Source organism: Populus trichocarpa, chromosome 19, assembly GCF_000002775.5.
Source record: "Populus trichocarpa isolate Nisqually-1 chromosome 19, P.trichocarpa_v4.1, whole genome shotgun sequence".
In the NCBI taxonomy this organism is placed as follows: Eukaryota; Viridiplantae; Streptophyta; class Magnoliopsida; order Malpighiales; family Salicaceae; genus Populus; species Populus trichocarpa.
Window position 1 is genome coordinate 10,107,898 of NC_037303.2, and position 17,349 is coordinate 10,125,246.

General features: G+C 32.0%; 3 protein-coding genes and 2 non-coding genes across 5 annotated transcripts; 1 reads left to right on the forward strand and 4 right to left on the reverse strand.

Annotated features, from left to right (window-relative positions):
- Positions 1-267: 267 nt before the first annotated feature.
- Positions 268-1,750, reverse strand: LOC18108341 (protein ALP1-like). The gene is made up of 4 exons (XM_052449393.1): positions 1,521-1,750; positions 1,100-1,406; positions 753-984; positions 268-659 (listed from the first exon to the last, which is right to left on the reverse strand). Exons 1-4 carry the CDS (start codon positions 1,748-1,750, stop codon positions 268-270), a joined length of 1,161 nt encoding a protein of 386 aa, XP_052305353.1.
- A 1,610-nt stretch (positions 1,751-3,360) lies between these two features.
- LOC18101985 (uncharacterized) lies at positions 3,361-4,424 on the reverse strand. The gene is made up of 2 exons (XM_052449394.1): positions 4,137-4,424; positions 3,361-3,999 (listed from the first exon to the last, which is right to left on the reverse strand). The coding sequence occupies exons 1-2, from the start codon at positions 4,422-4,424 to the stop codon at positions 3,361-3,363; spliced, it is 927 nt and encodes a 308-aa protein (XP_052305354.1).
- A 906-nt stretch (positions 4,425-5,330) lies between these two features.
- Positions 5,331-5,420, reverse strand: LOC112325391 (small nucleolar RNA snoR20a). The gene has a single exon (XR_002979446.2). It is a non-coding gene; the product is annotated as a small nucleolar RNA snoR20a (small nucleolar RNA).
- Positions 5,421-5,490: 70 nt separating this feature from the next.
- Positions 5,491-5,565, reverse strand: LOC112325390 (small nucleolar RNA snoR64a). Its single transcript, XR_002979445.1, has one exon. It is a non-coding gene; the product is annotated as a small nucleolar RNA snoR64a (small nucleolar RNA).
- A 3,442-nt stretch (positions 5,566-9,007) lies between these two features.
- On the forward strand, positions 9,008-11,254 carry LOC18108343 (uncharacterized). Its single transcript, XM_006371246.3, has 4 exons — positions 9,008-9,399; positions 10,156-10,231; positions 10,381-10,507; positions 10,793-11,254. Exons 1-4 carry the CDS (start codon positions 9,280-9,282, stop codon positions 10,992-10,994), a joined length of 525 nt encoding a protein of 174 aa, XP_006371308.1. The 5' UTR covers positions 9,008-9,279; the 3' UTR covers positions 10,995-11,254.
- The last annotated feature ends 6,095 nt before the right edge of the window (positions 11,255-17,349 follow it).

Here is a 17,349-nt window from a genome sequence, read left to right on the forward strand (position 1 = left end):
GTTGAAAAAAAGCAGTTTTGTGTTTGGTAAAAACCGTGGTTCAAAAAAAAAATTCTTGTATTTTGTTAATATGGTTTGTGTTTTATATTTGATTGGAATTAATTAAAATGACATGTATAGACACGTATATATAATTCCAAAACATAGGTGTTTTGTAATTATGATTACATAACAAAATGAAAAATTGTCATACATTAATGTACTCTTTTATTGTTCCATCAAACTATTGGCAATTCCATCGCGTACAAAATCCATACGTGAAGGCCTCTATGAGCCTTGAACGGCCGAAGCCTGAACAGTATCAGGCAAAAAGTCATCTGGAATCAAATTGGGGTTGCGATCATACTCAGAAAAAACTGCATCATCTTGCGATCTCCTTCTAATATAATTATGTAGTGCCATTGATGCAACTACAATTTCAACTTGTGTTTTGTATGGATAAGCAGGCATGTTTTGCAAAATTCTCCACCTCTGTTTCCATACCCCAAAAGAACGTTCGATCACGTTACGTAGTGACGAGTGTGCACGATTAAACACTTCTTTCCGACCACTTGGTTGTCCACGACGTCTAAATTCTTGGAAGTGATACCTCTCGCCTTTGTAGGGACCCAAATATCCATACTCGTTTGGATATCCAGCATCAACCAAATAGTATTTTCCTGAAAAAAATAACATTGTAATTTTAAACAAAACTAAAAAAAATAATTATATTCCTTCAATTACCCAATCTTCAATTTAGTCAAAATCACAACCTTCTAGAGGTTTTGGAAAGTTGATAGTGCTATTGTCAATAGCCTCCAGAAAAATACGAGTATCGTGTGCACTGCCTTCCCATCCTGCCCACACGAACATGAATTGCATGTCGAAACTACAAGCGGCCATTACATTTTGTGTTGGTACACATTTTCTTCCAATAAATGGAATTTGATTTGCAGCTGGTACGCATGCACGAACATGTGTTCCATCAATTGCACCAACACAATTCTACATGCCACAAAAAAATTTATAGTACTCATATAAACATTTATAATATATTTCATACTCCTCCGAACAACTTAATTAAACTACTTAATTATATATATAAAAAAATTAATCTTACCTTGAAATGTGGCATAAATCTTGGATTCATAGCAATTTCTCTTGGTGTGCTCGTAAATTGTGGATCTACTGGTTTTATGATTTCTACAGCAAACAAACGTAATGATTTAAGCACTTCTTTAAAACATCTACTAACAGTTTCACCTGAATGCTGGAATCTTTCCTGCACTTGTCTATTTGATGCCCCAACTGCTATTGTAAATAGAAACATTGCCACCTTTTCAATAACGCTCATTCTTCTTGACGGTTTTAAGCCATGGTGTGTTTCCAAGTCGATGCACAAACTCAACAAAGTTGTTGCGTCCATCCTGAACATGTTAACACTTCGTTTCCAATGACCTCTTAAAACCTCTGTCAACCAACGCATCCCTGTGTTATAGGAAACCATACATGGTTCTTTATACATATAATTAATATAATACGCGTTTATAGCTCCAGCTGTGCATAAATTTAATTTTTCCCTATCAAAATGCCTCCTTATAATAAATGCATCGTCATCATCACTATCACCGTCAATGTCGGCATCATCATCATCGTCGTCGTCATTACTGTCGTCGGAGTCGTTTCCATTACTATCATCTCCGGCACCATCAACTGAAGCACCACTAACTCTACAACTAGGATAATTAATTTGATCTACAATCCGGTTCATTACATCATCATAATTACCATCGAAATCTTCATTAAATATGTTATTAAATCGTGGATCATCCATAACTTCAATTACATGGAAACAAAAACAAAATTATATGTTGTTAATAAAAATATTTAAATAATTAAATAACATTCAATAAAAATACTATCATAGAGTTGGTGCAACATAAGTTTTTTTCCATACCTGTAAAGCCAGCAAAAAAGAAGTATTCTACTTGCTTCCTTGTATTTGGTGCAATTGAAAGGTTTTAGAAGCTTGTTATAGAAAGCTATGTCATTGTAAAATATGATGTACACATTCCTCTTTATATAGAAAATTTCAATCCTCTTTACGTATATTTTACAATTTTTCAGCTTTCAAAATCAGTACATTCACATGTATGCATGTGCTGTAAAAGTAGCATATAAATCATCTTTTACAGCTCATATAATCATCTTTTACAGCACATGCATGTACACCATCCTGACATGTTTAAAGGAAAAAAAAACAGAGCTAAAACTCACTGAACCAGTAGGAAGACAAGCAACACAGAAAAGGAAGAAAAAGCAACAACATTAGTCCCATCACAGCTCACGGCAACCATGAAAAAAACACAAACAATTACTGCAAAAGGGGTTGCTTTTTCAGACCCACAAGCTAACAGTAGCTGCCCATTCCTAACAATTACAAGTCACTGAACCAGTAGGAAGACCATCAACACAGAAAAGGAAGAAAAAGCAACAACATTAGTCCCATCACAGCTCACGGCAACAATGAAAAAAACACAAACAGTTTGCAAAAGATGTTGTTGTTTCAGACCTCACAAGCTAACACTAGACAGCCAAGGCAAAAACAGTATGCAACACGTCAATCTCTAGCTAACCAATTGAAAAAATTACTGCAAATGAAAGATACACAGCAGCATGTATTATGAAACCTCATGGCAGCAAAGAAAGAAGGATCAACAGTAAAGGTAAATTATAAGCAACAATCTGTCATTTTTTATTTGCCTTGGTTCATTTTTATCCCCCCCTCTCCCATTTGGACAATGAATCCTAAAGGGGTAAACAATGCAGCAAATATCATCAAATATTCCCTCCTTCAGCACACATAAATGCTGCCTATTGATTCTTTATTATTATTACTCTCTCCATCTCATACAAAGCATATATCTTGGTTTCTCCTTTCATGCCTAATCTAACAGTTGCTAACAAATTGAAAAAAGTACAGCTAAGGAAAGAAACACAGCAGCATGTATTATTATTCCCAGCAGACCTCACGACAGCAAATACAAATATATAGTTAACAAATCAGTTAAGGTAAATTACCAACCAATTCCATTAAAATGTCAACCATTGAACATTGTAATTCATTGATAAAATACAACATTACAACCAACAATTTCTCATACAAGTCTGTTAAATCCCGTAAAGCAGTTTATCTAGAAAAAGTTCATCAATTACCGCAAATACAATGCCTCGAACAAACTTCGGCAAATGGAAACTACTCTTTTAAAAACCGGCATCTCATTACTCTGCAACAATAAAACAAAACATGTATAAATATTGTAAGCACTTGAACATACTTAATTGATTAACAGTTAATATACTTTAGTAATACCTTGTCAGCTAAGCACGTTTACTTCGTTCATACATTCGCTGCAACCATCGCAACTTCTGTTGCATATCGCCCATACTGGACCACATTTCTCTTTTCCTTCTTAGACTAAGATACTCCGTAGCGAAGTCATGAAAATCATCGTCAACTGAAACTCCAGGAATGGAGTGCAGCTCAGCCATGACCTCGGGAATACTACAGCCTTCACGATCCATATTAACAGACGTCGAATCACTCTTAGTTGACATACTCTCAAGTAGATGATTGCACCTTGTCAGCAACTTAACACCAATTCCAGATGTTTTCTTCTTTCTACCTCGCACATCATAATGATCTCGTTCTTTTCTTTTCTCGCCGCTTTTTGTATTGGTGCTGCTAGACATATGTATCCCTCCAACCATTCGAGCCATATCAGTCTGGAAATCTGGAATCACATCTTCCTCCGAATCACCGCTGCCCTCTTCCAAACCATCATCAGCAATGTCGGCATTGCTTGTACCAGGATCAACACCACTGCCAGCAGGTACACCTGATGAAGGAGCCCATGCAAACGCTCTAGTTGCGACAATGTTGGAATACATTCGGTCAAATTTATTCTTTAAAGACGGCTCAATACCGACATGTCTGAATTTTTTGGCTCCTCTAATTTCCTGCATATAAATTAAATAAAGTAATGAAGGATCAAGACTAGTAAAATTTTAGGGCTGGAATGTGAAAATAATAAAATAAATTGTGCCGATGACAAGGAATGTACCTGAATTTTTTGTTTCCATCACTAATCACTAGCTGCAATTGTGCCTAATTCACTATTCCAGCCAACACCGGTTTCAGAAACCAGCTTATTCCATATCCTCCAATCCTTTTTGCATCCATCCCATTTGTTTTTCAATTGTGTTTTAGTAAATGCATGCCCAGTTTGTTCTTTGAATGATGTTATAAGAAATTTCCACCCCGGTTTATCGAAATGAGTATTAGGTCTCATTCCCATATCAATTGCCTTAATGCATATATCACAAAATATATGCAACATTTCCTTTGTCCAAGCAGCCTTATCAGAAGATTCAAGACCTTCCATGATATCTTTTAAAACATTTAACAAAAGTTTGAAATGAATAAAAATGATATCAATTAAATTGTGGCACATAAATAAACCGTGGACTAACACAATAATAAAGCACTCAATGTTTAGCATTTACAAAAGCTGTGTGTTTGGCAAAAAACATTAACCGTGCATGTATGTCAATGAGAATGTTCATGTTAATTTGTAATGAAATGTAATTGCAACCCATAAATTTTCAACTGTTCAGAAACTCAGTTTCAGCCATAATATTTGAATGATCATGCAAAACTTCATTGCCAGCATGTTGTTATCTCATCAAAAATAGAGGGAAAAAACAAACAGAACAGAATTTATTTATACATTCAAAGAAACCCAGCTTTCTTTCGCAGCATGCAAACACACAAAACTAAACAAAAAAATTTGATTTATAAATAAAAGTAGTCCTACACGACATGCTAATAGGAACTCATTACGATAATTGTCAATTGACGAACACACGGTAATTGATCATGCAAGTACACAGACATGTAATTTTTCATCTAAAACAAAAGAAAATGAAGATGGAGATAAGGCAGGAACTTACCTCAGTCTAGCTCGTTTGGTGATCAAAAAATTTCTGTTCAAAATAGCTTAAAAAGTTACTGTAAATATAAAGTTCAGTATAACATGGGAATTTTTGCGAAAAAGAGAGGAGTAGAACAACTAATCTGCTGGCTACCGTAAAGGAATCAAGCAAACACACATAAAATTAATTTTTTTTCCTGGTTAAGGAATCAGCACAGATGAATTAGCCAGGGATAACTGTTATTTTTTATGTTTCTCATCATGCACAAAACAGAGTCCAGAGCAAGTTTTTAGCCTTCGAACAAGAAGATAGAAAACAAAATCTTGAAAAACAAAAAAAAAACTAAAACCATTCAAGCCTCAGACCGTCCTAGTTCATGTATTAACAACAGTTTAGGCAGATCGATAGCCCTGCTTTCAGTGAAAATCAGGGTTTGCATCATTGGCTGGCAGCACAGTAATTAAAAAAAAACAATGAAAGCTGAGACTTGAAGACATAAAAGCAGAAAGATAGAGAGCATCAGATCGGTTTTTTTTCAAGCATATAAATCATAAGAACCCAAGAGTCTGAGCATTCAACAATTAAAAAGATTCGTCATTTGCCTCTCCAGATTGAAAAAAATAAATTCAAAGAATTGTTTAAATCAATGCAATAATTAGAAGAGGGGAAGATAGAGGGGGTTTTTGGAGAAGGTTCACGGCGGTTTAGGGCTGGGTTTTTCAGAAAGCCATTAGTGTCCCTTTATAAAGATTTACAAATCAAAAATTTGTAATCGAGCATGCAGCAACAATGAAATTTTTCATCTAAAAAACTGAAAAAGAAGATGGAGATGAGGGAGGAACTTACCTCAGTCTCTGCGTTTTTGTGCTGCAAACCCCAGCGGTGTTGCAGCTGTGTTCTGCAAAATAAAAAACCCATTACAGAAATTAGATTTTGAGAAACATAAAAGAAATTGACAAAGGGAACGGACAGTACCTGGTATCTCGCTCGTGGACCTTTCCCGGGACCAATCTCTTGGTTTTTTTCTGCAATTGTAACAATGGAGGGACGGATCGGTGACGGGTTGTGTTTGAATGGACAGAGGGGAAGAAAAGCTTGTCTGGCGTTGGTGGTTAGGGCAAGTTTGGTGGTGAGAGAGAAAACCGCATGAAGGAAACTGGTAGATCAACACAACACTGCTTTCCTAGTGAATTTTTTGGGTTTTTTTTTTACCGTTGGGAAGAGTTTATTGCAAATTGATGAGGGTCGAGAGAACAGTTGGGAAGCAATTGGAAATCGTCGGTGATGAGAGAGAGCAGAAACACATGAAAAGCAAAAGATAATTGCTTTTCAATTTTTGTATTTGAAACGCAGTTTCTAATGGGACCCACATCAAATTAACCTGCGGTTTGTAGTTAACCAAACAGGTGTAATACTGCTTTTTTATTAACCGCAACCGCAGAAGCATTGCCAAACACTATCTTAGAAGAGAAAAAAAGGAGCATGCATAGAGGGGCTTCTTCTTCTTGTCCATTTTTTAAACAGTTAAATAATAGAATTACCTTTGGAATCTCGAAAAAAATACGATTGATTTCAAGAGTATTTTAGTCTTTTTATTCTGTGTTTTTTTTTGTTAATTTTGGATTTGATTAGGGGTTGTTTGGTAATTTTCAGTAATTAAATATTATTAAAAAAGCTGTTGAGGTGTGCAACGCAAGTGTCATTGTGTGAGGACCCCCACACCATTCGGTTACCAAAATCTTCCATCCATGGTGACGTTGGGAGCAATGAGTCGTTCTTTTTATGGCAATGTGGCACGTGCTTATGGAGAAGGTCTGGTTAGGTTGTAGTGAAGTTATTTTCTTTCCTCTCTCTTTTTTCTCTTATGCCATTGAAATTCACGTCAACCCCTTCCAAAAAACAATTGTGTCTTCCATTTTGTAATTTTATCGATTTTAGTCTTCATTCTTTTGATTGCTATTAATTTTGATTTCTATTCTTTTCTAAGTTTAGCTTTTTTTTCAATTTTGTCCTTGGGTATTTTATTTCATTTGATGTTTTTATTCAATTTGATCCTTCTACTTTTAATTACTTTATTTATGTGATTTTTATTATTATTATGCAATTTCATCCCTTACCATTTTATAGCATTTTTGTTTTTAATCCAATTTTGATCCTTATTATTTTGATGGATGTATTCTTATTATTTTCTTAATTTATTTTTTTATTTAATCCCTCAACATTTTATTTCATTTAATTCTTTATCTAATTTTGATCATCATTCTTTCGATTATCTTTTTTATTATCATTTTCTTAGTTTTTTTTTTCAATTCACCATATTTGACCCGTATTGTTTGGGTTTTAAATTGCTTTACGGTTGAATATTTTACTTCGTTATTGCCTTCCAATGGGGCAATCAATCTTGACCTCATAATCGAACCCAATTTAAGTTCGGCTTTTTTTAGGGGGTTTTTTATTGAATTTTTTTTTTTTCAAACTCATCATTTGACATATGGTTATTAGACCCTTTAGCTTCATTGTTTGTTTCACTTTTCTTTTTGTTGAGTTATCTTGGTCTCATATCTAAGTAACAGATCAGTCAAGTTAACCATGGTTAATTTAGATTTTTTTCCTCGATGTTTTTTTTATGAAATTAATTTTTTTACAATTTCATCATTTGATGTTAAATTTTTAGCCCTTAAGCTATGTGATTTTTTTCCACTTTTCTTTATGTTGAGTTATCCCGAGTGTAGGTTAATCAAGTTAACCCAAATTAGCTTGTATTTTTATCTCTATATTTTTTTTAATTTAAATTCAGTTTTTTTGTCCTTATTTTGGAAGTCTAATCTTTTTATCCCGATCTCATGTCATAAATGGCGAGTTAGTGGAGTTAAACTGTGTTGACTTGGATTTTTTTATGACTTTTTCTTTATAATTTTATCATTTTACATTAAATTATTTTTCCTTAAGCTTTGTTATTTTTTTTACTTTTCATTCTATTTGGTTATTCGAATGGAAATTTAGTAAAGTTAACCCAAGTTAACTTGCATTTTATTTCTCAATATTTTTTTATATTTAATTTTGGTCTTTTTTACTAGGTTTTTTTTGGAAGTCTATTTTTTTTATTCCAAACTCATGTTGCTGGTGGTAGGCTAGTTGAGTTAATTTGGGTTGACTTAAAAAAGATTTCATCATTTTTTTTATGACTTTTATTTTATTTTTTTCATTCTCATCATTTTACATTAAGTTATTTGTTCTTGAGCTTTGTTATTTTTTTCACTTTTCTTTATGTTTGGTTATTTTGATAGCGAGTTAGTAAAGTTAACCAAGGTTAGCTATAGTTTTTTTTATGTTTTTTTTTATTGAACTTTGGTTTTTTTAAGTAGGTCCTTCTTTTGAAACTCTTTTTTATCCTGATTTTATATCGTGAGTAGTGGATTCGTCAAGTTAACCAGAGTTGACTCGAGTTTTTTTCTTCAATGTTATATTTTTTTTCTTTTTGTTTTTATCTTTGACATTAAGTTATTAGGCATTGAGCTTTATAATTTCCTTTTGCTTTCCTTTCTGCAAGTCGTTTCAATCACATATTCAAGTTGCGTTTTAGTAAATTTAACCTAGGTTGCATCGGATTATTTTCGTTTGAATATCATTTTTTAATATTGAAAAAAATTTGATCCAACTCGCAGTGTAGCGCGAACCACCTATTTAGTTGAAACTAGAATAAATGTTATTAAACTTACCCAACATCCCAATGAATTACCTCAAGAGTTGTTTTATAATTGGATTTGAATGAATTAAAAAAATTAGGTGAAAAATAATTTAATTAAGCTTGGATAATCTGATAAATTATTTAACTTTTAATTTTTTTTTACAAAACAATATGTTTTTAATTTTTATAAAAATATTCTTGAAACAAATTCGTTTTAACTTATCCTATTTAATCCTTGACACAATTCTTGAACCGGATGAGGTACCAGGGTAGGTTTAATATTTTTGGCCAGAATTTGAATAAAATACTATTTTAATAAAATGCAATATAAAAGTACATAAAAAAATTCAAGCGAAATACGACTCTATTTCTCCCTGCCTCCTCCAACCCTTGTAACTTGTGAAACTACCATAGGTAGCCAAAACTACTTGTCCATCAAGACCGGGAACGACAACCCCTCGCCTGAACAGCCGCCATCACCTTCACAAAACCCTATCTGAACAGAAGCAGCCAACGGGAACAACGCCAACATTTTAAAATATTATTTTGAGTTGTATGAATACCCAATTAACAATCAGAAGAAGCAGTAATTAATTAATTTAAGAAGTAAGAGGAAGATGAAAGGAGGAAGGAAGAATATGAAGAGAGCAGCAGTAGCAGAGGAACACAATTTAAGTCTTGAAGGTGGGCAAAGCATCATGCAAGTTGTTTCTCTCAGGGGTTCCAATCTTATTGAGGTATGGTTTTCTTAGAACTGTAATGAGGAGCCCTCATAACACCGGAGAAATTTTTCAGGCAAAATCTATAATGACTGTTAAAAGTTGAGCAAATCTGAATACTTAAAACAAAATTAGTATTAGGGTTTCCAACTTTATTAACCTTTTTAATTAAGCATCAATTCCTGATGTAAAGATTTTAGGTTTTTGTCAAACTATGTACCTTGATTTCACAATGGATTTTTGTTTTTGAGATTTTTAGACTGTTAACTATAGACTTTTTAAATGCGAACCCTGTGTGTTCACAGCTTGTTGAAATTTCTTTAGGCGTAGCTAAGCTAACAACAACCAAAACTATTTATGTAATTTACCTTAGTTTACTTAACCTTCTTCTCCCTTGCCTCTTTTAGACAACCAAATGGGCTTTTGCCACGCTCTTGCATTGCCAAGCCATCTCTGTAGCGGCCATTGCTGGTCAACTCATTTTTAGTTAAGAGCAATTGTACAAGGTCAATAAAATTACAATAATGTGGAATGTGTTTGTAAATCTATGGAGTGGAGCAGCAATATCAGGTGCCATACTTGGAGTGGTGATGGGTTTTTCTTTTTAATTACTATTATGCAGGGGAGATGATGGATTGCTGCTACTATGTGAATACAACTTAGAATTTGCTTAACATTTGCTCTTTTTTCTTTTTTTAATTCCCTCTTCAAAATGGCGTTCTTTTTATTTCATAGGATGAGGAGGGTTTAGTGACAATTTGTGTTTGTTTTAAGGTAATGGATGCAAGAGGTGGGAAGTCACTAGCTTTGTTTCCGGCTAAATTTCAGAAGAGTATGTGGATAAAAAGAGGTATGTTTCAAAGAGAATTCAAGTCATAGTTTGACATTCATTTGGCCGTTTTAGTGAATTGGGTCTTGGATTGAATGGCTCTAATTTGACCTCCATTAATTGATTGGAGAAGTGTTGGCAGTATCTTAACTGCTTTGTTGTGTATGCAGGAAGTTTTGTCGTGGTTGATGAAAGTGGCAAGGAAAAGGCTTTGGAGTCAGGCAGCAAAGTGGCATGTATTGTTTCTCAAGTTCTCTTTTATGAACATGTCCGTGTGCTTCAGAGATCTCCTGAATGGTCACTTTTCTTCACCACATACTGCTAGAAATTGTCGATAACAATAACCTCTATGATACCACTTCTGCGTTTTTCTAGAGTAGTCAATTTTACTTCAAGAGTTGAACTCAACAGAGACATGCACACATCTTTTAATCTGAAGCAGCTTGTGTCGCCAATAGTTTAAGTTCAAAATATACTGCAAGCTTCTGCTAATTATTTGCTTGTGCCATGTGCTTTTCTTTCTCTTTTTATTGCTCCTATATCATTCAGGTTTTTTCACATATGTGTTCTCGTCCAATGCAGGCCAGAGATTTTCAAATCTACAGCTCTGGATGATTCTAGTGGAAGTCTGAACATAACCAATGGCCAACTTGAAGAGAATGAGCTTGAATCAAGTGATGATGATGGGCTTCCTCCATTAGAAGCAAATATGAACAGAATCAAGCCACCAGAATGGGAACAATCTGATACAGAGTCCAATTCAGGATCAGATACGGATTCTTAACTTTATGACATGTGAAACCCTTGCAGCGATAGATTCTTGTTCAACATTACATTACATTAAATGCTGATGAAGAAAAATGTGTATTTGTTGAAACATTGATTATTATTTGCTGGAAATTGGGTTTTTTAAGCATGCCCATGATGCTCAACATTAAGCACGTGAACTGAGCTGAGACTCGCAGCCTTCTCCGAGTCCAACTACTTTTCCATGTGAACAATCCTTGCAAAATCTGTGGCACGGTACGCAGTTTTTTTTGTTTTTTTTCAATGTATATAGTAGTGCTATATGCAATTGCTGAATCCAGCGTTTTATTTTTAAATGGGCATGGTGCTGTATGGAAGTGCTGCATCTCGTAATTGCTAGTTTGCTACCTCTCTCCAGCTTTATCATATTTATTGGGCTAAATTGTAAACCCACCCCCTCTGAATTGAAGTTCAAAAAACAAACACACGTAAAAGTGAACAAAAATATCTCTGATTTCCCACCCTAAACAATATGAATTTCTGAATATGCCCCAAAATTACTTCAACGAAAGTTCATAAAAATCCCATGCATTCATCTCATTACTTCGAGTATCCTAGAGTTTGGTTATATTTTCATCATTTTGTAATATACTTTAGAACCTTGATTAAATTAGATTAATAATGCTCTCATATATTTTATTTTCATACTAACATCGATAACCAACGTTGTCTTCTCCAAACTCAGCCCTTGATGACAATTATTCCCTCTCATAATAGTAGATAAATTTCACCAAAAATCTCAGCCTTTTGTTTTTGGTTTTTATTTAAATTGCGGACACAAGACTAGACTTCGGTCCTTATTATTTTTTAGTTTTAAAAATATTTTTAAAAAAAATTAAATTTTTTTTATTTGTTTTAAATTAACATGTTTTTTGTGTTTTTAAATTATTTTGATGTGCTGATGTTAAAACTGATTTTAAAAAAATAAAAAAATTATTATCTTAATGTATTTCTAAATAAAAAACACTTTAAAAAACAACTGCAACTATAATCCCGAACATCTAAAACACTCCACAAAAGAAGAATTTGGCTTGCGCGATTTCGTGGATTTTTTTTTATGAATGCATTGTGAGTTTCATTAGATAGGCGAACAAACAGTGAAAAAAACAGCTTAATCAATCAAATTTGTGTGAACCGAAATGCAATGGCTTCTTCATTTCCAAATTTAGCAGTTGAATAAATAAGAGTGAAACAAATAAGATAACATCAACAAGTTCACATGATGACAACATAAGGCAACGATAGAGTTTGAGTTGCATAAACTATCTAAAAGCAAGCCAAACTTTCTTTAAAAATCAAACCTCGAACCCTGGCTGCTGCGGAGCTCCACTTTCGTGTGTGTTTGTTTTCGTGGTTGCTTCTGCGTTAGAAGCAAACCATGAAAAATACATGTTTAGTAATATATAAACAGTTGTTTACTGTTTGTGGGTCCCAGTTAAATTTGTGTTGAAAACACAGGTGAAAGAAAAGCTACTCCAAGCTGCTTCTCAGCTACTGTAGCGGGAAGTGCAGAGTGAATTATAATTCACTTTGCATGTCCCATGACTAGTCTTCACTGTTCATGATCGGACCGGGTTCGGTTCGAACCTAAATGTATTAGACCGGGTCCGATCCAGAAAAAATAAATTCAATTTTTTTATTTTTAATTATGTTTTATTAAAAAAAATAGTGTTTAACATTATTTAATGACATTATATAAATTAGAAGGAGATCGCATAATGACATAACATTTGCAGAATTTGATAGTAATTCCAATTTTGTTCCTGATGATATTTTACCTGATTTTGTTGCACGCTTAAAAAACCATGAAAATTATGGTCCTTGTCGGATGAATTTCGTACGTGATAGAATTGTAGATAGTTTAATTGGAACAATAAAAAATATTTTATATAAAATATTATTTATTTCAAGATGTAATAGCAGTAGTTTAATTGAAACAATATTAATATATATATATATATATATATTTTTTAATTATTATAACCTCAATTTAAAAAACATTCTTAATCAAACACATTAAATTAGTTTTTGTTTAACATCAATTTCAATCACAGTTTTAACCAAACATATATAAATATCAAACTAACCTCAGTTAAAAATACTTTTCATAAAACAATTTTTTTCAAATCATAATCACAAAATTTTTTTATGAAAAAAGAAGAATTCCAAAAAGAAACAGAGGAGGCTGAATGAGAGCCTGCAGAGGAAAACGACGGAGGAACGGGCATGGAGGGATTCGTTATTGATACTCAAGCAACGCAAAAAATGCAGCTAATCTTCCTGAACCCTCTCAAAAGTGCCAAGATAAGGTTTCATTGCTAGTTGGCTGTCTGGCTCTCCTTCCATCTTTTCCCCTGAATTCAAAATTAGTTAAGAAAAAATTTTCCTTGCAATGATTTGACATGAATCAACATTTGTGTCTAGCTAAAATGAGAAAGAAGGAAAGGTTCAGTGTATTTTTTTTTTTCCTCTTTATACTTAGTAGTTTTATTATTTTATACCTGGTTTATTTATCATTATTTTTTATTTTTTTATTTTAAATATTTATCACTCTAGTCTATTTATATCATTTTTTTTCTTATCTTTATTTATTTGTAATTTGTTTTTTTTCTTTCTTTATACTTTTGTTTTTGAAAAATTATTATACAATGACTAAGAAAATAGTGTTTCACTGCAGCAATTGCAACATTATTCCATTCTTCTGCTACGTTAAAAATTAACTTGAAATCTTACATGTTTTTATTAATGCATATGATCTTTACTATATTTTATTATATATATGGATCAACTTTTTGATTCGTAATTATATTTGTTACTCAATGTTAAAAAAGTATTAATAACACCTACACATCGATGTTTTTGCGTTAGAAAAAAAAATTATTTGACCTGCAACGAGGTGAGTTGAATATATACATTAACACCTTGTTTTTTGTATATAGTGACACATATAGTTCTTGATGTATTTAATTAAATACATGCATAGGCTTTTTGATTTATAATTAGATTAAAAAAAAACACATTTAAAAAGCTTGCATTTATTTGTTTTTTGCCAAAAAAAATATCCGATCCCCGATGAAGCGCGGGTCAAATAACTAATAAAATCTAAAAGGTGTGGGAAGAAATCATTGTAGTAATCCAAGATAGAATTACCTTTTTACCATTTTCAAAACAAAATAAATAAGTACCTATTAGGGTAATATGGTCTTTTTACAGGGGCCCATTGATTATTACCATATTGATGGGGGGGGGGTAGATTGATCTTTTTGTATGTTTGATGTATAGTACAATGACTACATTAAAAATTGATGCCTATAGGTCTTTTCAATTTTTTATGCACAGTAAAACGCCTAAATTTACCCTAAAATATAAAATCTCATTCGCTTGTGTTTAAGGGAGCTTTGGTAATTTCATTATGGTGTGTGTGTGTGTGGTTATAGAGGGGCAACATAGTAATTTTAAAAATATAATATTATTTTTTAAAAAATATTGACGAGTGCAATGTACGTGGGCTCATCTCGTGCCATTCAAGTAACGCGTGGAAGGGCTTCAATTGGCTAAGTGATGGCTTTCAGGGCGGCCAAATAGTGGCTCTTAAGGCAGTGTTAAAATCTTCTCAGTCACCCCTCCATCTCTAGATGGCGTGTGTGGCTTATTGACCTCCGGTTTGGTGTTGGTGGACTTCTCTTTTTTCCTTTTCTTTCTCTCTTCTCCTTGGTTTTAACGTCTCTCTTTGCAAGATTTTGAAATAGCCTTTCAGTTTATCTACCCTTTAAATTTGATCCCTGTTCTTTTTATTACTATTTTTTAATTTAAAATAATTTATGAAATTATAATTTTTCTCAATTTCATCCTACTTTAATTTTTTCTATCTGCCAGATTTGGTCCCTATTTTTTTATTACTACTTTTTAGGTAATTTTTGTAATTGAATTTTTTTTTTACAATCTCATTCTCTTTCAGTTTTTTCCTTATCAATTTTGATTCTCATTTTTTTTATTGTTATTTCATTTACTTTTACTGATTTTTTAAATTGATATATTTTTTTAGTTTCATCATTCACCATTAAATTGGCTGGGAATTGAGATTCTATATTAAGCCTGGGTTTAGGATTTCACAGGGTGTGGGTTTAGGAGATTAACCTAGGTTTAGAAGATTTTTCCGAGTTTGATTTTTTTTTTTTTTACCTTCATGATATTTTATTTGGTTTGATTAAATATAAATAAAGATACAAGTCATAAGATTTCAGTATTAACCCATGAACCATAAAAAGTTTTCCCTCATGACTTGAACATTTGTTTTTTGAGTGTAAGGAAAAGTTTTGAGTGTAGCCCGTAACATGGTACAAGCCTCATAGCTAGTAGAAATATCTAAATTATGTAGGTTTCGTTGCAGCGATCCAAAATGCTTTTTTCCTTTTCTATTTCTATTTAGCCATGAAACTTTGTTTCTTTAATTGCATACTTTTATAAAAAATTATGAAGGAGGGATAAAATTAAAACAAAAGGGAATAAAATATAAAACAAGGCGAAAATGAGTGATGGTTTCAAAAATAGGGCAAAAAGTTCTTTTTGATCCTCTTACTCTTTATATGATAACTTTTTAGTCCCTCAATATTTCAAAAATTTAAATATGGTACAAAACTTTTCAATTTATGATTAAGATTCTTTTATATTAAAAAACATGCTAAAAAAGCATGTATATTAATTTTTTAATTAAAAAAAATTCATCCGACTCACAATGAAACACATGTTATTTATTTTTATTAGCTGAGAAAGAAAGAGGAACTAGAAGGTGTTTTAAGAGTTTTATAGTCAATTTGTCTCTATAAAACCTTAATAAAAGGGTTATATTAAAAAAAATCATATTATTTAAGAAGGTTGATTGTATCTTTTAAAAGATAAAAAATATCATTTTTTTTTTGTTGGAGAGTGTTTGTTTTGGGGCTTAAATACAAAATTAGCCAATTGGCTATAGATAAATTTTAAAAAATCACATTGGTTTACCAAAAAGTGTTAGACACGATTTAATATTATATTAGCTTTTGTTTTTTTTATCTAATCATATAGAAAAAATTATTTGATTAATCGAGTAACTTATGTTTTTTTTGCATTAAGCCTCACATATAATTGTATAATTGCATTTTAAACCTTGATTCTATAAAAGCTAAAATAACATGTGTTTTCATTCATGAAGACATGCTTTTCATTTATTTTGTATATAAAAATCCATTTCACAACATTTTTAATAAAATTTATATTTTTAAACCTACTTTTATAAAATCACAATTATAAATATTGTTTAAAACTTATTTTGTTTTAATCGTAATAGTTACCACATTGTCAATCACACACTTAATACCAAACGTTATGCTTTAATTTCTAGAAAGAAAAAAACATATTATAGAAAACTCTAAATCATGTGGGAGACCACCATGTGTGTCCACTGTAGACCAAGACAGTCTATTGTGGATTTGCACAATGAATTTTCTCATTTCTGAAGGCTTGGGATGGGGTATTTTTGTATTTTCACATGAAGTAAAATTATCATTCTACCCTTTATTGAAAAAATTAGATGCCTCTTATGTAAGTATATTTTGGTCTTTTTATATGCTCATTGATAATTAAAAGATTAAATGGGGGTATGCTAGTCTTTTTAATTTTAATTGTATAGTAAAAATACTATTGTGCCTCGAAGGTCAACAAAAATTAGACCGTTGACCAAGGAGTTTTTTGACATTTTACAAACTTTAGAGTAAAAAAATTAACCCTGAAGGTAAAAAAATAAATAAGTTATTGACCAAGGGAGTTTCAGAGTTTTCACTTCTTGAGCTACAAGAAAAATACACATGTACCCTTAGAAAAATAATTAAGGTCAGACCTTAAATTACAATTTGTCATATATTTTTTTTTCTTTTCCAATTCAATCTTTATTCTTTTGATTTCTCATTTTGATCCTTGGATCTTTTGTTAGAGTTTTATTGCTTTTTAATTTTTTCCTTAAATCAAAGTTTATTTTTTTCCTCATTCTAGCCCTCATTCTTTTGATTTCTTTTTCCTTTTGTTGATTTTTTTTTCAATTTAATCCTCCAATTTAATTTTTTTAGATGCACTTATTTTTTTTTAATTTTGATTTTCACCATCATTCTTTTAATTACATTTTTCATGCAGTCAATTTTCTTTCCAGTTACATCTTTCGATGTTTGATTTGTTCGGGATTAGGTTTCATTGTTTTTCTATTTGTCATGCTTTCAATTTAGTCATACGGGTCACAAGTTTTAAGTATTAATACGGCCAGGTATCCCTTTTCCCTCTCATTTTGTTTTACTATTTTATCA